Source organism: Ailuropoda melanoleuca, chromosome 15 (genome assembly GCF_002007445.2).
Source record: "Ailuropoda melanoleuca isolate Jingjing chromosome 15, ASM200744v2, whole genome shotgun sequence".
In the NCBI taxonomy this organism is placed as follows: domain Eukaryota; kingdom Metazoa; phylum Chordata; class Mammalia; order Carnivora; family Ursidae; genus Ailuropoda; species Ailuropoda melanoleuca.
In genome coordinates, this window is record NC_048232.1 from 91,230,683 (window position 1) to 91,254,970 (window position 24,288).

The window sequence follows — 24,288 nt, forward strand, 5'->3', positions numbered from 1 at the left end:
TTTATGTATTTGACAGAGAGACAGCCAGCGAGAGAGGGAACACAAGCAGGGGGAGTGGGAGAGGAACAAGCAGGCTCCCAGCGGAAGCCTGATGCGGGGCTCAATCCCAGAATGCTGGGATCACGCCCTGAGCTGAAGCCAGAAGCTTAACGACTGAGCCACCCAGGCGCCCCTTCACTCTATTCTATAATAGTCATTTGTTTTTCTATGTAGTGTCCATTTCTTTCCATCTCTATTTCTGAGATTCTGTTTTTTCACTCGTTATCACTATCTTTTTCTGTAAGTCTTTGAATATATTTATTGTAGCTGCTTAAGGTCTATTTCTGCTAATTCTACCATCTGAGACATCCTATGGTCTGTTTCTAATGGCTGGTTTTAAAAAATTTTTTTTTTAAAGATTTTATTTTATTTTTTAAAGATTTTATTTATTTGAGAGAGAGAGAGAGCCGGAGGGAGTGGGAGAGGGAGAAAGAATCCAAAGCAGACTGTACACTGAGCGCAGAGCTGGGCACAGGGCTCGATCTCATCACTGTGAGATGATGACCTTAGCCAAAATTGCAGTTCAGCTGCTTAACCGACTGAGCCACCCAGGGGCCCCAAGATTTAATTTTAAGTAATCGCTACACCCAACATGGGGCTCAAACGCAACAACCCTGAGATAAAGAGTAGCACAATTCACTGACTGGGCCAGCCAGGCACCCTGATTGCTTTTGTTTTTGTTTTTGTTTTTTTGTTTTTTTAAAGAGAGAGGGAGAGCATGAGCCAGGGGAGGGGCAGAGAGAGAGGGACAAGCCGACTTCTTACTGAGCATGCAGCCTGGTGCAGGGCTCAGTCCCACCAACTGGAGATCATGACCTGAGACAAGATCAAGAGTTAGACGCTCAACTGACACAGGTGCCCCCCTCCGCCACCCAGCTGCCTTTTTTTTTTTTTTTAAGATTTTATTTATTTATTTGACAGAGAAAGAGAGAGAGCAGTAGCACAAGCAGGGGGAGCAGCGGTAGAGGGAGAGGCAGAAGCAGACTCCCTGCCGAGGAAGGAGCCTCACGCGGAGCTCCTGGGATCATGACCTGAGCCAAAGGCAGATGCGTAACCCACTAAGCCACCCAGGCACCCCCCGCCCCAAATGCTTGTTAATTAAAAAAAATAAGTTTCATTTTCTGCTGCTTTGTATGTCTCATAACTTTTATGTGTTGGTATCTGGATTATGATCTCCAGTTTCGTTCTGGAAGATAGGTTATTGGAAGATCATTTTGGTTCTGTCAGGCTTGGTTTTATTCTTTGAGTAGATCTGTTTTGGTTTTGCACTTAGTGTTTGGGTGTGGCCTTTGCTCGGGTTGTAATTTTTACCAGGCAGGCGGGGCCTTATTCACGTCTTTGCTGTGTGCCTCAGGTGCTCTGTGAGGGTCTATATCTGCCTAGGTTGGAACTCCCAACACTTCCCAGCCTGCAGGACCTGTAGTGTCTTGTTCAGCTTTCCGCCGCACTACTCTCCATTGAGTGCGTCTTTTGGCCTGGGACACTTCTTAAGTACTTTTGACTTTGATGCTGTGTAAATATTTTACGTAAGTAAGAAAATTAAATAAACAATTGCAAATTAGCAATCCTCTTTCCCCTAGTTGAACATAAATACAAACAAATGAACATTAATTCAAAGTCAGAATAAACAGGCCTAAAGTCAATCTTACAGAAATACTTCATTATTTAGAAAACTGTATGAAGTGCTGAAAAACCAGTGTTGAATTATTCAACTTAATAATTTTAATTATGAAGTGTTAGATGTAAAAAAAAGTTACCTATTTCAGAAGATGGTAACACTGACTTGTTTCTGGCTCACTAGCACAACTTTGATTGTCTTTGGTTTTTATATGAAATTTAAAAATATACAAATATACAGAAAACATTACCGTTAACACTCATACTCACAACCCAGCTTCAACAGTGATCGGTACTTTGCCATTTTTTCTCCATCTGTCCCTTGCCCTCTTACACTTTTATAATTTGTTTGGTTCTTGTTTTTTGGTGGAGTATTTTAGAAGTGAATCCCAGAAATAATGTTATTTTACCCAGGAATACTCACTTTTTCTCTCTAACAGATAAGAATGGTTTTTATTTTTAAAAACATAGCCACTATATCATATTACAACTAAGAATTCATAGTAATTCCTAATATCATCTAATAGCAATAGCTTCAAATATAACTTTTTACGTTTGATTTGTCCTTTTTTTTTTCCTAATTCCCTCGAGGGGGTGCACTGTTGTGGCGATGCTGCAGTTGCACGTTGTTGCACAGGGTGGATGGAGGAAGCTCTTACTCCAGCTTCTAGTTCCAAATATCCATGTAACATGTTGTCCTCAGAGGACTCGTATCAAATATTAAACTGCTAAGAGCAGAAAATACACTTGATGAGAAGCGATTACATTTGATTTGTTCTGATTGGACTCAAGATCTAAATGTTACATTGGTGATTATGTCTCTTAAGTCTCTTATGTTCTAGAGCAGTCCCCTGTCTCTATTGCCAAAGTATAATTTTCAAAAGGTAAAATCATGGCTTTCATGCACATATAAAACAGAAAGTCCCAGGTTCTACGGTTTTCTAGAAGTTGCGATGGATTATCCGTGAGCTCTCCAGTCATCTTGTGCCCGGGGATGTGCATATCCTGGTGGTGATGGTGTGTAGTTACAAAACTGGACAACTTTGTGGAGGCCCTTCTCATGTGAATTCTTGGAAGTGACATTCCAACCACTGAGCGCATTACCCAGATCTAGCATGGATGCGTATTGTCATACCCTTGTCTGGAGCAAAGACAAGGGAATGTTCAGTTCCTTAATCATAGAATGTTCTGGTAATTTGAATACTAAGTTAAGATACTGATTTTCGTTCTTTTTCTCTACTGTTTTGGTAGGTTAACTTTACAAAGGCAGAACTTAAATTTTTTTCTTCTTCTTTTCCAGGTGAAGAGATTATAAATCTTCTACTGAATGAAAAAACCTTTCTTAAAGTTACATATAGTCCAAGAAAAAACCCCCAAATGTTTTTAGAGTTTGTTTGAATATAGAATTAAGCAAGAAGTTTCCGTAGAAGGTAAGATAATTTTCCTTTTAATTCTTTTTTATTGTAATTTATGCAAATATGCTGCAGAAGTGGAAGTTTAGAGATGGATGACAGCAGATGCTTTGTTTGGAAGAGATATGTATGGTTTATTGTCTTTTGGTTGTTTTTTGATCCTTCTGTATCTGGTTTTAAGATACTGTGTTGTGGAAAAGTTACTTGGTCTCCCTAGTGCAGAAATATGGGGCCAGTCATTCATATGTAGTGAGGCACGTTCCCTGTCTCACTTGTGGGGAACGTAGGAGAGAGGGCACAGACACTGTCACGGTCGCTGTCCAGAGCGTATATTCCCCATACAAGGTGAAAAACCACGGACGGACTTGGCTTCCTGCAGTATTAGATGCTCTCAAAAGGGTCAGCCGTCGGAATCCAGTCACATGCTGCACGGATGACAGTGAACGTAATTTCTTGTGAGCACTTCAGTGCATTAAAAACTAAGATAACTTGGGGTGCCTGAGTGGCTCAGTTCGACTCTTTTTTTTTTTTTTTTTTTAAAGATGTGTTATTTGAGAGAGTGAGAGAGCAGGAGTGGAGGGGGAGGGGCAAAGGGAGAGGAAGAAGCAAGCTCCCCACTGAGCAGGAAGCATAACATGGAACTGGCTCCCAGGACTCTGGGATCATGACCTGAGCCAAAAGCAGACGCTCAACCAACTGAGCCACCCAGGCACCCCTTTTACAGTTATTTTAATTTACCTTTGTGGTTATTTCCACTCTTCACTTCTGATTTTCAATTTTTATTTATCTTTTTGTCCCACCCCAGCCCTTTTTAATAATTATGTTCCCTTTTTTTTGGATCTTTCCTTTAGTGCAGTGTGCCCATTATAGACATGGTCTCAGTTGTTGATTTTTTTTTTTTAAAGATTTTATTTATTTTATTTATTTGACAGAGATAGAGACAGCCAGCGAGAGAGGGAACATAAGCAGGGGGAGTGGGAGAGGAAGAAGCAGGCTCGTAGCAGAGGAGCCTGATGTGGGGCTCGATCCCATAACGCCGGGATCACGCCCTGAGCCGAAGGCAGCCGCTTAACCGCTGTACCACCCAGGCGCCCCTCAGTTGTTGATTGTGCAAAAATTCATTGCTCTCCGTGGACTCACATTGCCATTTTTTCAGTCAAGTCAAATTCCACTGGTACATTGGTAAATGTCTGATAACTGACTCTCTGGAAGAGTAAAAAACCTGGTGGTTTGAAGCATTTGTTGATCTCCATAGTGCAGATACTGCCATCATGTCTGGTTTAAGTGGCCAGTGCGATGCCGCTGAGGGTGGGGTGGGGAGAGGTGTGCCACTCTGGCCACCACCGAGGCCATGCTCTGTGGCAAGGTGACTTCATCTGTTTCCTTCTCCTCTTTGCAGTCAGGACCCATGAGGACAAAATGTGCCAGCCATGGTTCTGGGTTAACTGTCACAGCAGCTCTATGGGATGCTCATTGTCCCTGGTTTACAGGGGTGGAAACCAAGGCACAAGAGGTCTTGTAACTGGCCTCAGGTCACACAGCAAAGCCAGGGCTTTGATCATAAAATAAAACAACAGCAGAACCCCAACCGATTTTTAGCCAGAGAGGTACTAGGGTGCATTCCAGATTCTAGTTTTCTCTTAGCAACAGTCTCTACCACAGAATGTTCTTTTTTGAAGGGCTCCGTTCATGGAACTACATGCTCTTATGGGCAACATTTCTCTTTAGAATCTACCTTCCGTGTGATAGTCATGCTAAGTAAAAGTAAATAAAGAAGAACTTCAGCCTCCTCTCATCTGACTGTTGGGTAAACGTCTAGAAGATGTTGATAATAGTTTGCTTGGTGTTGCAGATGGACCGTGCGGGAACCCCTCGTGCTGTGTGATACTTGGATACTAGAGGCATCTCCAGCCAGTTCAGGGGCCTGTTACTTGTCTTAAGGGTGCTGTCAGTGGTGGGCCTTGGGGTCATCTAGGGAAGGGACATTATAGTCTTCTCTGTAGGTAAGGGCCACCTGACACGATGCCGGCATCTCTGTGTGGGGTATTGCACAATTGCTGGGATACGAGGGACGTCTGGAAGCCAAATGTGTACTGTTACCTGAATAAGAGTTTTGGAATCCGTTTACACTAGGTCCTTTGACAGTGAAATTAGCTGCAGCAAACTCTTCAAAGGATGCCACTGATGTGATCATTTAAATGTTTCTTAAAAGTGTGTGGATAGTGACAGAGGCGTATAAATATTGTTGCATAAATTTTTTAATCTAAGGTCATAGCAGAATGTGTTGATAATGAGTTAATCAGGCATATAGTCTAAATTGAGGGTCTTATTTCAAGTATTAGTGGTAATGTAAATAGATGTTCTCACGCAGCAGTCTGTAATATTGGTGATATAAGCAAAATAAGTGTGGTGAGGTGAGTTTTTCTTAAAACTATTATTTTTTCAAAGTGAAATGTTATCCTTAATCCAGAGATTATGGCTTTACTTTTTTTTTTTTTTTTTGGTATTTAAAAAGTCATTGTGGGACACCTGTGTATTGTGGGACACCTGGGTATTGTGGGACACCTGGGTGGCTCAGTTGTTTAGGCATTTGCCTTTGGCTTGGGTCGTGATCCTAGGGTCCTGGATCAAGTCCTGCATGGGGCTCCTTGCTCAGTGGTGAGCCTGCTTCTCCCTCTCCCTCTGCTGTTCCTCCTGCTTGTGCGATCTCTTTCTCTCTGACAAGTAAATAAATAAAATCTTTAAAAAAAAGTCATTGTTTCCTGAAATTAAGGTAATTATGGATGGTATAGCTCATCCTTTCCTTTTCCTTTCCTCCTTTGTATCTTCTCTCTCTTTTCCCTCCCTCCTCCTTGTTTGGGCAAGTTGAAAAGTTGGCAACCCTTTGTTGGTTTTCTATATTAAAAGAAAAAAATACACTGGCCTGAAGAATCCCAGTGTCTTGTAACTATTGAACTGGGCCAGCTTTTACAGACAGGTCCCTTGTACTTGGTTTAGTGAGTAGATGATACACTTGATTCTATAAATGGGGTGAGTTCTCAGAAGCGCTTGAATGTCTTACTCTTCTTAACAGGGTAGGTATCCTTACTAAACTTTCTGTTTTATAATTTAGGGGTAAATAAGTGAGCATTAAATTAGTTTATTGTTTCAAATTATAAATTATGAGTAAGTGGGTAATGTGATTTGGGTTTAGTCTTGGTTCTATTTGTTGTACAAGATTTGTTCTATATTTAGTCTGTGATGGAGTACCTCAAACGTATGAGCTTCATGGGCTGGCACATGCAGACCCAGGCCCGTGTTTGCTGTGCTGATACCACACAGGGCAGCATCAACAGCCCCTTTGATCAGTGCTTGAGAATGCAGTGGGCACCTCGGTGCATCTGTGAGTGGTCCTGCCAGTGAGACACTGCCTGGGCTGCTCTTACGGAGAAAACAAACCAACTGCTCCATGTAGGGACCTCCTAGGTACCTGGACAAACTTAATGGCAAAATTAACAATACTGGACGGATATTGCACTAACCTGGGCAGCGAAGTCGGTGATGTCTGGGGTACTTCCAAGTGGTCTGGGTAGGAGACAGTCCGGGGAAGAGAATGGTCCTGAATTGATCCATGTTGAGGCTGAGGGAAGGGCGTGGGAGGGTTCATTGTACTCTTCTCACTTCAGTTAGGCATGTGTGACAGTTCCCAAGATACGTTAAAAAAACAAGAAAACGTAAAAAGCAAAAGCAAGCATAGGCCCCAGCCACCTAGGAACAGTGACGAGGTAGAAATTTGACCTGGGACCTCTGTGGCTCCTGGTTGTGGGCACATGCTGAACAATGTCCTGCCTGCCTCTTGACCTAATGAGAGAAGACCCTGCGGCTTCTGTGGCAGGTTCACAGAAGCGCAGTGTCCTCATTCCCTCGCCCCCACTCTTGGGAGTGTGCTCCTGGGTTCTGGCGGCCTCACTTCCCCAGCTGGCGTTTTGTTATTTCCTTGAATCTCCATCCCTCCCTATAGGCAGTCATTGTGGTGTGTTCAGTGTATATACCCAGTTCTGTGTCTGTGTTCCTATGAATGCCTGTTGTGGGGTGTGCATGGATTTTAAATTAAGCGGGTGGATTGTATTATGGCCCTGATCTGTTTCTTAGGTTTTTTCATTTACTCCATCCTTTTAGGATTTATCCACTTTGCCATGTGTCCCTCTAGTTTGCAGTCTCTAACTGTGTGATTCCCTGTGTTTGCTGCCTGCTCTGCCACCTCCTCCTTGTATGAGGTACTGTCATTTTTTGGGGATGTGTACATAGGAGTGGGATTGCTGGGCTAGTGGGGATGTAGGTGGTTTCCTGGAGTGCTGTCGTGGACGCCCCAGAGCGGCCGCCTGTCTTCTCTCCTAGCGGGAGTGTGGGGCTCTCCTGCTGCTGTGCCGCCAGCTCTCCTAGTGACCTGGCCAGCCCGGCAGGTGTGGGGTGAGAGCACGTCAGTAATTATTTTTTTAAAGAATCTGTTTTTCAACTTACTTTTTAAATGTCCTATTGCATTGATTCAGGTTTTTATATCTGTCCTCTCTTTTTTCTCTTCCAGTGTTCTTATCTAACTTCTTAAGTCAATTCCTAGTTTATTTAGTTTTAACGATTCTTATTCCTGGCAAATGTATTTAAAACTGTACATTCTTTCCTAAAGTACTGCTTATAGCCGCGTCTTACAAATCTGGACATGTGGTGTTTTCATCATTATTCCATTGTACATGTTTCTTAGTACTTTTTTAACTTAGGGTTTTATTAGAGATATGTTATTTAGTGTCAGACACATAGTATTTCTTTTTTTTTTTTCTAAGATTTGTTTATTTTAGAGGACCCTGATATCTCATGACCTGAGCTGAAACCAAGAGTCGGAAGGTCAACCCACTGAGCCGCCCAGGCACCCCCACCTAGGATTTCTTTTAATAACTTTATTGAGATAAAGTTCACCCACTTAAAGTGTGCAACTAATGGGTTTTAGTGTGTAGTTGTGCAGTTGTCATCACACGATTTTGGAACATCTTCATCATCCTTCATCACTCACTTCCCTTTCCCCTGCCTTCCCAGTCCCCTGCCTAGGCAACCACAGACCTGCGTTTTGTCTTTATAGATTTGCCTTATTCTTGACCTTAATAGAAATGGCCTTATACACTATGTGGCCTACTGTGACTGACTTCTTCACCTAGCGTATTTTCCAGATTCATCATCTTTCAGTACTTAATTCCTTTTGGTACTGAATAATATTCCATTATGTGGATATACCACATTTTAAAAAATCCATTCTTCCCTTGATTAGACATTCGAGCTGTTTCCACTTTTTAGTTGTTATGTATAGTGCTGGGGTGAACACTGGTGTGCAGGTTTCTACGTGGATGCATGTTTTTATTTTTCCTGGGTATGTGCCTGGGAGTGGAATTGCTGAGCCATGTGGTAACTCTATGCTTAGGCATTTGAGGAATTAGAAACTATTTTTCAAAGCAGCTCCACCATTTTGCATTCCGACTGGCAATGTATGAGGGCTCCAATTTCTTCACACCCTCACCAACACTTGTTATAGTCAGTCTTTTTGATTTTAGCCATCCTAGTGGGTATGAAGTTGTATCTCATTGTAGTTTTGACCTGTGTTTCCCTGATGGCTAATGATGCTGTTCATCTTCTCATGTGCTGGTGGCCACTTCGATATTTTCTTTGGAGAAATGTCTCTTTGCTCATGTCAGATCCTTTGCTCATTTTAAAGTTTGTCTTTTTATTACTGAGTTGTAAGATTTTTTTTTTTTTTTTTTTTAGTTATAAGGATTCTTTGTGCATTCTAGATACAAGTCCTTTATCAGATGTGTGATTTACAAAAATTTTCTTTTGTAGAAGTTTTCTCTCCTTGGGTGAATTGTCTTTACACTTTCTTGATGATTTCGTTTGAAGCACTAAAGTTTTATTTTTGATGGAGTTTAATTTATCTGTGTGTGTGTGTTTTTTAAAGATTTTATTTGCGAGAGAGAACACACGAGCGAGCACAAGCAGGGGGAGGGGCAGAGGGAGAGGGAGAAGCAGACTCCTACTGAGCAGGGAGATGCGGGGCTCCATCCCCAGGACCCTGTGATCATGACCTGAATCAAAGGCAGATGCTTAACCAACTGAGCCACTCAGGCGCCCCTTATCTGTGTTTTCTTCTGTTGCCTCTCATGTCCTATCTAAGAAACTGTCCCCACATCCAAGGTCGTGATTTGCCTCTGTTTTCTTCTAGGATTTTTATTGTTTAAACTCTTAAATTTAGGTCTTTGATCCATTTTGAGTAAATCTTGGTATATAATGTATAGGTAAGGTCCACATTTATTATTTTGCATGTAGATATCTAGTTCATGTATTGAAAAGTCCACTCTTATCCCCACTGAGTGGCTTTGGTGCCCTTGTCAAATATCAGTTGATTGTAAATGTGAGGGCTTATTTCTGGACTCTGCTCTGCTCCGTGGGTCTGTGTGTCTGTCCTTGTGCCAGCATCACACTGCTCTGATTGCTGTAGATTTGTAGTAGGTTCTGAAATCGGGAGTGTGACTCCTCCAACTTTTGTTTCTTTTCAAGATCTTTTCGTCTATTCTGGATCTCTTGCATTTCTGTGTGGATTTAAGGATCAGCTTATCATTTGACATACAGGGTTTTTAAAAAACTGTCTCTTAGATATTAATTTCTATACTTTATCGTGTTTGGAGAATACAGTCTGTGAGATAATAGTCTTTGGAGTATATTGAGCTTTCCTCTATTGATTTAACATGTGGTTCATATTTGTAAATGTCTCATCATGTGCTTGAAAGGAATTTGTATCATCTGTTCTTTGGGTGTGGAGTTTTTATATCTGTTTACTAGCTTGGCCTTATTAGTAGTATTCACATATTTAACATTTCAGCTGTAAGAAGTAATACAGAGACATCTTATACCCTTCTTCTGGTTTTCCCCAGTGGTAACAATTTGCAGAATTACAGTAGAATATCAGAACCAGGAGACATTGAAACAGTCCACTGATCATGTTCATACTTCCTCAGTTTTATTTGTGTGTGTTTAATTCTATGCAGTTTGTCATCCGTGTAAATTCTGTGTCCGCTGTCACAGTCAGGAAGCTCAGCGATTCCACAGCTGCAAGGGTTCTCATGTTGCTCTTTTATAAAAACCACACTCACTTCCCTCTTGCCCACTTACCCCCAGGCCGCACCCTCCATCCTTAACCACTGGCAACCACTGATATGTCCTCCATTTCTAAAATTTTGTCAGTTCAGAAATGTTAGATATAAATGGAATCATATAGTAAGTAACCTTTTGGGATCAGCTTTTTTTTTTTGCTTAGCAGTAATTCCCTAGAGACTCATCCAGGTTGTTGCCTGTATCAGTAGCTTGTTTCTTTTTATTGCTGCATAGTAGTCCCTGGTATGGATGGACCACAGTGCGTTTAAGCGTTCGTGTGTTCCTTTGTCCAGGGGTAGCTGGACTGTTTTGACTCTTATAAATACAGCTGCTTTGAGCATTCATATGCGAGATTTTGTTTGAACTGAAGTTTTTATTTCTTTAGGATAACTGCCCAGGGCCAAACCATTTTTCATTTATGGACTTCTGTCAGGTGCTGCAATAAAATTTATGAGGTTGAAGGATAGCATAATGTGCATGTGTGTTTATGATGGTTATATATGTACAGTTCTGTTGTCCCTTTTACCTGTTTATCCTTCTTTGTGTCTCTTTTTATCTTAGGTTTTAGTTTGTCAGATATAAAGATTGTAGCTCCAACCTTCTTTCGGTTAATGTGTGCCTTGTGCATGTTTTTCAGTCTTTTATTTCTACCATTTTAAAAAAATATTTATTTATCTTTTTCTAAGATTTAATTAATTTATTTGAGAGAGAGCGAACCAGCAAGCATGAGCAGAAGGGAGGGGCGGAGGGAGATGGAAAAACAGACTCCCCGCTGAGCAGGGAGCCGGCCTGGAGGCTCAGTTCCAGGACCTGGAGATCATGACTTGAGCTGAAACCAAGAGTCGAGGCTTAATCGACTGTGCAACCCAAGTGCCCCCAAAGGACACATTTTAAAAAAAACAAGAAAAGTAGGTGCACCTGGGTGGCTCAGTCAGTTAAGTCTCCGACTCTTGGTTTTGGCTCAGGTCATGATCTCAGAGTCATGAGCTCAAGACCCGTATTGGACTTCTCACTCAGTGCAGAGTCTGCTTAGAGTTTCTCTCCCTCTCCCTCTACACCCCCTCACCCCTGTGTGTTCACTCTCTTTCTCTCTGTAAAATAAATAAATAAATCTTTAAAAAATAAATTTATTTCCTTTGTAGTGAAAAATTGTTGGATATTGTTTTTTTTAATACAATTCAAGAAACGCCTTTCATTGATTAGTTTATCTTATATACAGCTATTGAAATTAATATTGTGTTCTAATTTTTGCCATTTTATGACCTATTTTCCATTTGCTAATGCTTTTCTTTGTTTTGTTCATTTCTCCTTTCCTGTTTTCCATTGGGTAGTTGTTTTGTTCTAGTTTTACTGCTGGTTAAAAGTTACATATTCTGGGGGCGCCTGGGTGTCTCGGTAGGTTACGCATCTGCCTTTGGCTCAGGTCATGATCCCAGGGTCCTGGGATCGAGTCCCACATCAGGATCCTTGCTCAGCGAGGAGCCTGCTTATCCCACTGCCTCTGTCTGCCGCTTCCCCTGCTCTGTCTCTCTCTCTCTGACAAATAAATAAATAAAAATAAAATAGAAATTAGAAAAAAAAGAAAAGTTACATATGCTGGGGACACCTGGGTGGCTCAGTTGGTTGAGTGTCTGCTTTGGCTCAGGTCATGATCCCAGGGTCCTGGGATCGAGTCCCTTGTGGCTCCCTGCTCAGCAGGGAGCCTGCTTTTCCCTCTCCCTGCCACTCTGCCTACTTGTGCTCTCTCTCTCTCTCTCTCTCTCAAATAAATAAAATCTTAAAAAAAAGTTACATATTCTGCTTATGTTTTTATGGTGACCTCCCCAAACTTAAGACCCTTTGTCAATGGGTATTTCTCCTTTTGACTTTTTTTTTTTTTTCTTTAAAGATTTATTTATTTGACAGAGATAGAGACAGCCAGCGAGAGAGGGAACACAAGCAGGGGGAGTGGGAGAGGAAGAAGCAGGCTCCCAGCAGAGGAGCCTGACGCGGGGCTTGATCCCAGAACGCCGGGATCACGCCCTGAGCCGAAGGCAGACGCTTAACGACTGCGCCACCCAGGCGCCCCATCTCCTTTTGACTTTTTAAGCTTAATGGACTATGTTAGCATGCCCTTCTCCTGTTTATCATATCAACAGGCAAAGAGTATCTACTGGGTATAGTTCTAGCCAGTTGAATAGCTATTCCCGAAGGGTAGCCATTCATAGTGAAAGAGGAATAAAATGCCTGATGACACTCTGTGGAATTCTGAGCTTGGCTCTATTTTATTAAAAATTTTAGGAGGGCACATATTGCATGGTGCACTGGGTGTTATATGCAACTAATGAATCATCGAACTTTGCATCAGAAACCGGGGATGTACTGTATGGTGACTAACATAATATAATAAAAAATCATTAAAAAAATTTTTTTTGAGCACTACAGCTGGGTGGCTCAGTCGGTTAAGTATCCGACTCTTAATCTCAGCTCAGGTCTTGATCTCACGGTCATGAGTTCAAGCTCTGCGTTGGGCTACGTGCTGGGTATGAAGCACACTTTAAAAAAACACTTTTTTTTAAAGGTTTTATTTATTTATTTGACAGAGAGAGAGACAGCCAGTGAGAGGGAACACAGGCAGGGGGAGTGGGAGAGGAAAAAGCAGGCTCCCAGCAGAGGAGCCTGATGTGGGGCTCGATCCCAGGACTCCGGGATCACACCCTGAGCCGAAGGCAGACGCTTAATGACTGAGCCACCAAGGCGCCCCTAAAAAAATTTTTTTTTGATTAGTGATTTAAAGATATATTAGAGTGCCTTATCGTGTTAATAGATAACTCAAAGATTCCTTTTTTTTTTAAAGATTTTATTTATTTATTTGAAAGAGAGAGAGAGAGGGAGAGCACAGAGGGAGTGGGAGAGGGAGAAGCAGACTCCCTGTTGAGCAGACAGCCTGATGTGGAACTCGATCCCAGGACCCTGGGATCATGACCTGAGCCAAAGGCAGACGCTAAACCGACTGAGCCACCCAGGCGCCCCTCAAAGCTTCTTAACAGCAATAATGTTGAAGGCAGAATAGGGATTCCGAACAGCAGTGGTGAGTTGGGAGTGTGGTCTGTCTCGGAGGTTAGTAAGGTGTGTGTGAAGGCTGTAGAGACAGTCTGCAAACAGCGGCTGAAGGGAGAATACTGGGCCAGGTTGTTTTTTGTTTCGTTGTTGTTACTGAAATCATACAGATTTAAAATTACGGATTATTTTACAGTAGGCCTCTCTGATTCATGAATTCTTTCTGAATCTTCCACTTAACTTTGGAGCCATTTTATCAGCAACTTTCTAGCCTTAATTATTTGTTTTACTGACTTCTTTACCTCTCTCTGTTGTTTATCATGTGCTTTTTAAAAATGTTACTGAGGGGGCACCTGGGTGGCTTAGCTCAGTGTCCAGCTCTTGGTTTTGTCTCAGGCCATGATCTCGGGGTCATGGGATTGAGCCCCACATTGGATTCTGTGCTCAGCGCAGGGCCTGCTTAGGATTCTCTCTTTTCCTCTCTCTCTCCAATAAATTAAAAATCAACCAATCAATCTATCTTTTTAAAAAAACCGTTATTGAGGTATAAGTAAGTAGATCCATTTTATGCCTGTGACTCTGAATTTGTGTCACACCAGCACTTCCTCCTGTCATTTGCTGTCACTCCGTCCTGCAGCCCTTGACGCTAGCAGCCTGTAGTCTCTGTTACCATGGGTTCCTTTGCCTTGTGTAGAAGTTCACATGAACAGAGTCATTCGCACGTTGTGTCTGGCTTTATTGACCGTGCTTACGAGACTCATCTGTATTGTTGCACTTGCTCATCTCTGTGGAGTGCTCCCTTGTAGGCATTCGCCATGATTTGTGGATTTGTTTGCTTTATTTTATTTTAATTAATCAATCAATTAATTTTTGAGAGAGAGAGAGAGGTTGCATGGGGGAGGTGCAGAGGGAGAGAGAATCCCAAGCAGGCTCCACACCCAGCATGGAGCCCAACATGGAGCTCAATCTCATGACCCTGAGATCATGACCTGAGCTGAAATCAAGAGTTGGATGCTTAATCGACTGAGCCACCCAGGTGCCCTTGTTTGTTTCATTTTTTAAGTAATCTCTGTACCCAACCTGGGGCTCAAACTCACAACTCCAAGATCAAGACTTGCATGCTCTACTGACTGAGCTAGCCAGGAGTCCCCATACTTTGTTTATCCATTCACCTTTTCATAGACATCTGAGCCTTTTCCAGCATTAGCTGTTATGAATAAGGTGGCTGTGAACATTCATTTATACGAAGTCTTTGATTAGAGGATTTCATTTCTCCTGGGGAATGCCTGGGATTGGGACTACTGGGTCACATGGCAGGTGTGAACATAACTTTGTAAGACGCTGGCAAACTGTTTTTCCGAAGTAATTGTGCTGTTTTATGGTCCTACTGGCAGTTAGTGGGAGTTTCAGTTCGGTATCCCCATCAGTGCACAGTAGTGATAGGTTTTTAATTTTAGCCATTCTAACGGTGTGGAGTGGTACCTCATTGTGGTTCTGATTTGCATTTCCTTGGTAACAGTGTTTATCATCTTTTCATGTGCTTATTGGTTATTCATGTATCTTTGATGGAGTATCTGTCCAAATCTTTTGCCTTTTTTTTGCCTATTTTTTAAATTGGATACTTTTTCTTAATACATTGTAAAAGTTTTTTTTTTTTTTTTAAGGTTTACTTATTTATTTGACAGAGAAAGAGAGAGAGCAGAGAGAGAGCACATGTGGGTACAGCAGGGGGAGCAGCAGGCAGAGGGAGAAGCAGGCTGTCTGCTAAGCAAGGAGCCTGTTGCTTGATCATGACCTGAGCCAAAGGCAGACGCTTAACCCACTATGCCATGCAAGCAACCCGAAAAGTTCTTTATACGTTTTGGATATGAATGTTCTGTCAGATAAAGATAGCAAATATTTTCTCCCACTCTGATTTACCAGTTTATTTTCTTAATGAATGGTATCATTCAAAGAGCAGACGTTTTTAATTTTGATGAAGTCTTGTTTACTGTTTTTTTTTCTTCTAATAATTTTTTGTTAAGTAGGCTCCACACCCAGTGAGGAGACCAACGCAGGGCTTGAGCTCATGACTCTGAGATCAAGACCTGAGCTGAGATCAAGAGTTGAATGCTGGGGCGCCTGGGTGGCACAGCGGTTAAGCGTCTGCCTTCGGCTCAGGGCGTGATCCCGGCGTTGTGGGATCGGGCCCCACAATCAGGCTCCTCTGCTATGAGCCTGCTTCTTCCTCTCCCACTCCCCCTGCTTGTGTTCCCTCTCTTGCTGGCTGTCTCTATCTCTGTCAAATAAATAAATAAAATCTTAAAAAAAAAAAAAAAAGAGTTGAATGCTTAACTGACTGAGCCACCCAGGTGCCCCCCGCCCATTTGTGTTTTCTCACGTCTTCTCTGTCCCAAGTCTAGAGAGATTTTTTTTCTCAGGTTTTCATCTGAGAATTTTAGTTTTAGCTTTTATGGCTAAGCCTGTGATCTGTGTATGGTGTGAGGTAAGGGTTGAGTTTCATTTTATTTATAGATGTCTAGTTTCTAGGACCATTTGTTGAAAAGGATTATACTTTGCCCATTTAATTGCTTTGGGACATTTATTGAAAGTCAGTAGTATATTTCTGGACTTTCTATTTTGTTCTGTTGAGACACCAGAGCCAGGCTATCTTGATTAATGTCACTTTATAGTAAGTCTTGACATCAGGTGGTATTAGTACTCCAACTTTGTTCTTCCTTTTTAAAATTGCTTTGGCTGTTCTAGTTTTTATTTTGTTTTTTTTTAATTTCCATATACATTTTAGTATTAGCATGTCAATTTCTATTTTAAAGATCTGCTAGGATTTGGAACACCTGGGTGCCTAAGTTGGTTAAGCATCTGACTCTTGGTTTCGGCTCAGGTCATGATCTCAGGGTTGTGAGATTGAGCCCCACATCGGGCTCTGTGCTGATTGTGGAGCCTGCTTTAGATTTTTTCTCTCCCGGGGCGCCTGGGTGGCACAGCCATTAAGCGTCTGCCTTTGGCTCAGGGCGTGATCCCAGCGTTATGGGTTCGAGCCCCACATCAGGCTCCTCTGCTATGAGCCTGCTTCTTCCTCTCCCACTCCCCCTGCTTGTGTTCCCTCTCTCGCTGGCTGTCTCTATCTCTGTCAAATAAATAAATAAAATCTTTAAAAAAAAAAAAAGATTTTTTTCTCTTCCTCACCCTTTGCCCCTCCCCTTGCTCACATGTGCACAGATGCATGTGTGTGTGCTCTGTCTCTCTCTCTCAAATAAATAAATAAGTAAATCTTTTTAAAAAATGTGTTGTATTTTAAAAATTACTCAAGCCCAACCATATTAATAATTACATCACATGTAAATGGTCTTAAAAACTTCAGTTAAAAGCAGAGCTTGGGATTGAGCCCCACATTGGGCTCTGTGCTCAGTGAGGAGTCTGCTTGAAGAGTCCCTTTTTCTCTCTCCTTCTGCTCCTCCTCTCTCCTCACACGCTCTCTCTTTCTCTTTCTCTAAAATAAATAAATAAATCTTAAAAAAAGAGCAGAGAATAACAGATGGAATAACAAAGCAAGACCAAATCAATCATATGCTGTTTACATGTTTACATTAAAGAAACACTTTAAAGATACAAATAGGGGACACCTGGGTGGCTCAGTTGGTTAAGTGTCTGCCTTTGGCTCGGGTCATGATCCTGGGGTCGGGGGATCAAGTCCCGCATTGGGCTCCTCCTTGGCGGGGAGCCTGCTTCTCCCTCTGCCTGCTTTGCCTGAAGCTCCCCCTGCTTGTGCTCTCTCTCTCTCTCTGACAAATAAATAAAATGTCAAAAAGAATTTTTAAAAAAGTACACAAATAGGTTGATAGTAAAATGATGTTAAAGGATATACCAAATGTGAGCCACAAGAAGAATGTTCTGTATTAATGTCAGACAAAGCAGACTTAAGACATGGTGTATTGCCAGAGATAATGAGGGACAGTTCAAAACGATCAGAGGCAATTCATTGAGAAAACATAACAATCCTAAATATACATCCACATAATAAAGGAAATTCAAAATACCTGAAGCAAAAACTTACAGAATCAAAAGAAGAAATAAATAAATCAACAGAGTTGAAGATAACAACCCTCCTCTCATATTATCAAAACAATTAGGCACAAAATTGGTGAGGATATAGGAGACTTGAATAACATTATCAGTCCACTTGACTTAACTGACCCACCCAACAGCAACAGAAGAAAAACTTCTGGTGCGCATGTCACATTCACCAAGATGGACCTTGTCGTATGCAAGGTCATCGGTCAGCAGACTGAAGCCTGTGCGGAAGTGTAGCTCACTACTTACTGCTGTACAGCTTGCAGAAGAAGAGTTTTTATGTTTTTAAAGGGTTGTTAAGAAAAAGTAAAAGAACGTGCAAAAGACCCTATGTGGCCTACAAAGCTGAAAATAATTAGGAGCCTGCTAAAAAATCTGGTCTATTTCTGTGTTTGCAGCTTTTTACAGAAAAAGTTTGTTGACCCCTATGATAGGCCATGAAACAAATATCAGTAAATTTAAAAGGAATGAAATCATACAAGCCTGCTCTCTGACTGCAACAGAAATTATATATAAATAACAAAGAGATGGGAGTGCCCCTCTGTCTGGTAGATGGGATGCTGCCTGATTCATGAATCATTTAATAAAGCCAATTGGATCTTAAAAAAAAAAACATATTTAGAAAATCCCAAAATAGAGGTGCCTGGGTGGTTCAGTCAGTTAAGTGTCTGTCTTCGGCTCAGGTATTGGTCTCCAGGTCCTGGGATCGAGCCCCGCATTGGGCTTCCTGTTCAGTGGGGAGTCTGCTTCCCTCCCTCTCTCCCTCTGCCCCTTCCCACTGTTCATTCTCTCCCCACCCAAATAAATAAAATCTTAAAAAAAAATCTCAAAATAATTGGAAAATTAAGCATTATACTTGAATTCAGTGAAAATGGAAACATGAAAAGCCTTGGGGTGCAGCCAGAGCAGTGCTTGAAGGCAAATTTGTAGCTCTGATGCTCATGCCAGAAAAGCAGAAAGGTCCCAAAACCAATGATCTAGTAACTTAAGAAGCTAGAAAAAGAGGAGCAAATTAAACCCAAAGTGTGCAGTAGGAGGGAAATTACAAAGACAAAAGAGGAGATCGATGAAATAGAATGTGCACAAATAATAGAGAAAAAAAAAATAAAGCCAAAATTTGGTTCCTCAAAAAGATCAGTAAAATTGATAAACCTTTAGTTGCACTGATGAAGAAAAAAGATAGGACAAGCATTACTAATACATAAGAAAGTGTGGTGTTACTACTGGTCCTACGTGACATTAAAAGAATGGCTTGGGGCACCTGGGTAGCGCAGTCCTTAAGCATCTGCCTTTGGCTCAGGGAGTGATCCTGGCGGTCCGGGATCGAGTCCCACGTCCGGCTCCTCTGCTGGGAGCCTGCTTCTTCCTTTCCCACTCCCCTGCTGTATTCTCTCTGTCACATAAATAAATAAAATCTTAAAAAAAAAAAGAAAAGAATGGCGTGATGTTATGAATAATTTCATGCCAATATTTTAGTCAGTTTTGGTAAAATGGTCAGATTCCTTCAGCAATGAAAATTATCAGCATGAAAACAAGTAGAAATAGAAAATACCTATTAAGGAAATGGAATTCATAATCTGAAATGTCACCAAAGAAAATTTTAGACCCTTGGCTTCACTGGTGAACTCTGTTGAATGTTTTAGGAAGAAGTTATACCAGTTTTATGTAAACTCTGTAAATGCAGGAAAAGAGAGTATTCCCCAGTATATTTCATGAATTCACAGTTAACCCTGATACCCAAAGCAGACAAAGGTGTTGCAAAACGCTAGGCTGGTATTAATGCAGCCACGCCAACTGTCTGATGATTAGTGTTTGGATGCTGCATGCTGTTCCATTTATTTAACCTTTTTTTTTTTTTTAATTTTTAACCTGTATCTTTTTATTTATTTATTATTTATTTTTTTAAAAAAGATTTTATTTATTTATTTGACAGAGGGAGAGAGAACACAAGCAGGGGCAGTAGCAGACAGAGGGAGAAGCAGGCTCCCTGCTTCTCCATCCCAGTACCCCAGGATCATGACCCGAGCCAAAGGCAGATGCTTAACTGTCTGAGCCATCCAGGCGCCCCAATTTATTTATTATTTATTTATTATTTTTTTAAAAACATTTATTTGAAAGAGAGGGAGAGAAAGGTGGGAGGAGGGGAGAGGGAGAGAGAATTTTTTTTTTAAAGATTTTATTTATATGAGAGAGAGAAGGGAAGGGAAGCATGCAAGGCGGGGGGGATGGGCAAAGGGAGAGGGACAAATGGATTCTCCGCTGAGCAGGGATCCTGACGCAGGACTCAATCCCAGGAACCCTGGATCCTGACCTGAACCGAAGGCAGATGCTTAACTGACTGAGCCACCCCGGCGCCCCTGTATCTTTATATTTAATGTAAGCTTTTAATACTCAGTGCGTAGTTAGTTCTTGCTTTTTAAAACCTGGGCCATTTCTGTCTTTGATTGAAGTTACTTATTTGCACTTAGTGACATGGTTGAGTTTATCTGCTGTCTTGCCATTTTTTCCATTTGTTGTTTATTCCTCCTTCTCCTCCTTTTTCTTCTTCTTTTTGGTCTTCATTTGGGTTAATCCAGCCCTTTTTAGGATCCTTCTAGAAAAACTTGTCCCATTTGGTTGATGGGATCTTGTGGTCCACCCAGCCACTCACCCACTCTATGGCTTGAAAGCAGGACACACAGAAGCGACCTCTAGTTGTCCCTCTCAAGCCTTGGTAAGGTGGGAGTCTCCCTCTAGTTCTTCTGGTTGCCTGGATTGTATGTTATTGAAGCATTTGAGTCGTTCTGCAAGGCATTTAGGAGAGAGAGCCATCTTATCCTGAAATTACTTCTGGTAATTATTTCTGCTTCCCCAAAGTATGTTGCTACCACCCACAGATATCCATCCACACTGCTCACAAAAGAAATAGGGATATCTGGGACCCCGAAGGAAATGGAGTGTAGGGTCAGACTGTGGCGTCACTTGCACTGCCGGTCAAATGCCCCACGGGCAGTGTGTGCAGGTGCCGGCTGTGGGGAAGCCCGGGCCGTGTCAGCCCAGTTTGGCAAGGTGAGTGGGTTTGTAATAGGCAGGACTGTCTGAGCACAGGAGCCTGTGCAGAAGGACAAAGGTAGGAAAGGGCACTTTGTGTTGGAAGAACACAGTGTCCTTGTGGCAAGGGTAGGGTTGGGGAGACAGCAGGAAATGCCAGAGGGCTTGAAGCAGTGTTGTGAAAAGCAGCCTAGTGAGTGCCAGGAGAGCACTCACCAGCAGAGGTTTTGAAGCTGAGATGGGAGGAATTGAAGATGTCTATGTTTTGAAAAAATGAGTTTGATGCAGCAAAGACAGGAGGCTGTGGAGGGGGGGGATGGGGGCTGGCAGGATAGCCAAGGAGCCTGTGTCAGGGCCTCCCTGGCAGCCAGCCTTCACACATAGACAAACTGGGGCTTCTGCATTGTGTGGGGTCATTTACTCTTCTAAATAAAAATACTAGAGAAGATAAATCCCATCTCCCATTAATGGTAAGACATTGAAGAGATTTCATAATCTCCAAGTACAGGTTTCACTTTGCTAAGGATACAGTCTTTATATTCTTTATTTTGTATCACACAGTGAAAACTTTGTTGCAAATAGCCTAGGCCCTGGGAGCTTGCCCTGTGAGATTCACTGAGCAGGACAAACGTTGTGTAGTCCAGGCAAAGACCACAAGAGCCTGGAGAGGGTGGTGTGTGTGAGCTGCAGAGGGAGCGCTGGGTCAATAGCGGTTTCCAGGGCTGTGCATGTGAGGGAGGTCGTGGCTTCAAGGATAAGCCTGGGTCGTTTGGCAAGATAGGGATGGTGAAAGGAGGGGCCGGGCTGTGGGGTGACAGAGTTGCTGAGGGCTGAGCAAAGTGAGCCATCAGGAGTGTGACTTGCTAAGGTTGCGGTCTACGAGAGGTTTTGTGTTCTTTTATGAGATGGTCAGTGAGGTGTGGGCAGGAGAGTAGACACAGGGGAGGCTCAGGAAAATGAAGCTTGCTACACTCACAATCCTAGAGACAGGAGGCGTGGGCCTCACACAGGGGCGCGTGGGGAAGTCCCAGGGGTGTCAAGAGGCAGAAGACAGGGGTAGGGGAGCACTTACACCATGACCTTTATTGGAGTTTCCATGGGAAAGACAAGGCAGGGCAGGATGGACAGCTTAGGGCCAGCTAGTTTGAATAATTTTGGTGGACTCTAAGCTATACGGGTGGTCCCTAGTTGCCTGACCCCTGGCCCTGGGATGATAAAGGCAGAGGAAGATTGTTTCCTGGGGTGTGTGGGCCCAGAGAGTAGTAGTTGCTCCGGGTAGATTAGTTTGCAGATTCCAGTAATGGTGTGGCTTGGCCCTTTGCTATCTTTAAGGATTGGCTAGTTCTGGGAGGGGCAGTCTGTCTGTAGCCAGAGAGGTTTCTTAAGATGTCAAACATGATCTACAGAAAATGTATGCAATACAGAGACATCTGGGGAGCGATGCCTGGTGTTCACTCAGGTGGGGGTTGGACCCTGAGAGGGAGGGTGGGCTGTAGAGCTGTTTAATTTCTTGGGGTGGAGATGCAGCCCCCGTGCTGACATATGGGAGACTTGGGGTGTGTTGGCCTCAGGGAGCCAAGGAGCCAGTGCAAGCACTGAAGGTGGGTCAGCCAGAGGGAACTGAGAGAAGGCGCGGGTCCTGCACTGTGGAGGGTCTGGGAATTCCCTGGGAACTTCGGAGCCAGACCCAGAGAGATCTCGTGAGGCAGATCCTGGGAAGAGCACCGTTCGTGCAGGCTTGTGTTGGGGATGGGCTTCTTGGACTTTGGTGTAGACGTGTGGAGGGTGAATTCACACCATGTGGGAGAAGTGACCCCTTATGTCTTTGCGTGCAGCTTCGTGGCCGTCACCATGTTCTGGAAGTTTGACTTGAACACCACGTCCCACGTCGACAAGCTGTTGGATAGGGAGGATGTGACGCTGCGCGAGTTAATGGATGAAGATGATATCCTGCAGGAGTGCAAGGCTCAGAACCAGAAGCTGCTGGGCTTCCTCTGCAGGCAGCAGTGTATGGAGGAGCTGGTGAGCCTCATTACACAGGACCCGCCCCTGGACATGGAGGAGAAGGTCCGCTTCAAGTATGTACTGAGGTTGGGACCGGGGCCCAGAGCTGGGCGGGGCTGCGGGGAGGGGGTGGGTGGTGTTGGAGGGTGGCCAGAGCCAAGGCTTCTGACAGAAAAGCCCACTTTATTTTTTTATTTATTTTTTTAAAGATTTTATTTATCTATTCGACAGAGATAGAGACAGCCAGCGAGAGAGGGAACACAAGCAGGGGGAGTGGGAGAGGAAGAAGCAGGCTCATAGTGGAAGAGCCTGATGTGGGGCTCGATCCCATAACGCCGGGATCACGCCCTGAGCCAAAGGCAGACGCTTAACCGCTGTGCCACCCAGGCGCCCCGAAAAGCCCACTTTAAACATTTGTCCTATCTGAGAAGTAAGGAGGCCATTCCCCGTGGGGTTTGTTTCTGTGAGGTTTAAGATTTTGGAATCTTTGTGTGTGTGATTTCTCATTCTGAATTGCAGTGAGTTACTCTGTGTATCCAAGTGTTTTGAGTGAAAATGTGCTGAGAAAAGACTGACCCCATGACAGAGGCGGATAGACTGTAGCAAGTGGGCTGCACCCCAGCGGAAAGCAGGTCCCAGCCTGCTGAAATGGCCTGTCAGGAGGGATGGGCAGCATCTGACCTTTTGACCATGGGAACTGCTTCACTGGGGTCTTGGGGTCAGAGGAAAGAGGCCCTGTCATTAGTGGTACTGACCATTCCCAAAGCTTTTCCTAAAGTGTTCCATTCAGCAGTTGGCTAGGATGTTAGGACATGACAGAAGGGAAGTGGTGGTGTGGTTAGGACTCGGGATGAGGACAGAGGAGTGTGAACGAGGGAGACAGGGCAGAGCGGCCACACCTGGGGCTAGTGACACAGGAATGGGGGCAGACAGGGCAGCCCTCAGGTGTTCCTGTGTCCGTGGAGGGTCAGGCGGTGTGAGGTGGTAAAGCCTTAGAACAGGGTTGGTGACTGTGGCCCGCAGGTCAATCCTGTCTTTGTGTGGCCTAAAAGCTATGAATAGTTTTATGTTTTTAAATGGTTGAAAAAAATCAAAGGAGTAATACTTTGTTACACATGAAATTGATATCAAATCCACATTTCAATTGCCCATGAAGAAAGTCTTGTTGGCAGCCACGCTCAGCCTTTGGTGATTACAAGGGCAGAGTTGACTAGTTATAACATAGACTATCTAAAATATTTACTCTCTGGACCTTTACAGAAGTCTTGGTTGGCCTTTGTCTTAGAAGGAAAGCAGACTGGAGAGGGCAATGAGAAGTGCCTGTGGCAGGGTACATTTGATTTAGGGACACCCATTTAGGGCAGTCATTCATGGCCTCTGACAGGGGGAGCCACGTAGATGCCGGCAGAGGAGGGCCCTAGATGGAGACATGAGCTTGTTGGTCGAGGAGCCTGTGGGTTTAGGGCCATGGTGGCCATCTCTGAAAGGTCAGTTGGAAGCTATTGTGCACGGGACATGCCTAGTCAGTGCCCCTTGTCTCAGCATACTGTGGATGGCCCTCATCCCTTTTACCCTCTCATCCCAAATGTGTCCTGTTTGGTGATAAATTATGTGGTCTCCCAGCATAGAAGGCACTGGTAACAGGATGGGGAGCTGGGGTGCGGGCAGTGTGTTCTGGATTAGGGTGGAGGGACCCCAGAATGGCATCAGTGAGCCAGGAGAGGTTCATGCTCATTGTCAGAGAGTTTGGGAGAGATGAGTAGTGGATGAGTATGAAGCCAAGCAAACGAGGCAGTGAGAGAACTTGAACTCTGGGGGACCTTACGTAAGGAAGCAGATGGAAGTCGAATGAACCCGTCAGCTCAGCTGTGCACGGTGTGCACACGTGCACACGAGGTAAGCCTAG

General features: G+C 43.4%; 1 protein-coding gene and 1 pseudogene across 10 annotated transcripts in view; one reads left to right on the forward strand and one right to left on the reverse strand.

Annotated features, from left to right (window-relative positions):
- PPP6R2 (protein phosphatase 6 regulatory subunit 2) overlaps positions 1-24,288 on the forward strand; it is an 84,245-nt gene that overhangs the window by 20,357 nt on the left and 39,600 nt on the right. For 8 of the 10 annotated variants that reach the window (XR_004620695.1, XM_034643645.1, XM_034643643.1 and 5 more), the window contains 3 exons: positions 2,957-3,086; positions 7,227-7,324; positions 22,214-22,456. Coding sequence is in view for 8 of the 10 variants with exons in the window: in XM_034643645.1 (XP_034499536.1) it covers positions 7,320-7,324; positions 22,214-22,456 (248 nt within the window). In the remaining 2 variants the exon portion in view is untranslated. Of the gene's footprint in view, positions 1-2,956; positions 3,087-7,226; positions 7,325-22,213; positions 22,457-24,288 lie in introns of those variants that run through there. The other 2 variants (XM_034643644.1, XM_034643648.1) reach the window with 2 other exon arrangements.
- On the reverse strand, positions 2,246-2,418 carry LOC117796526 (annotated as a pseudogene).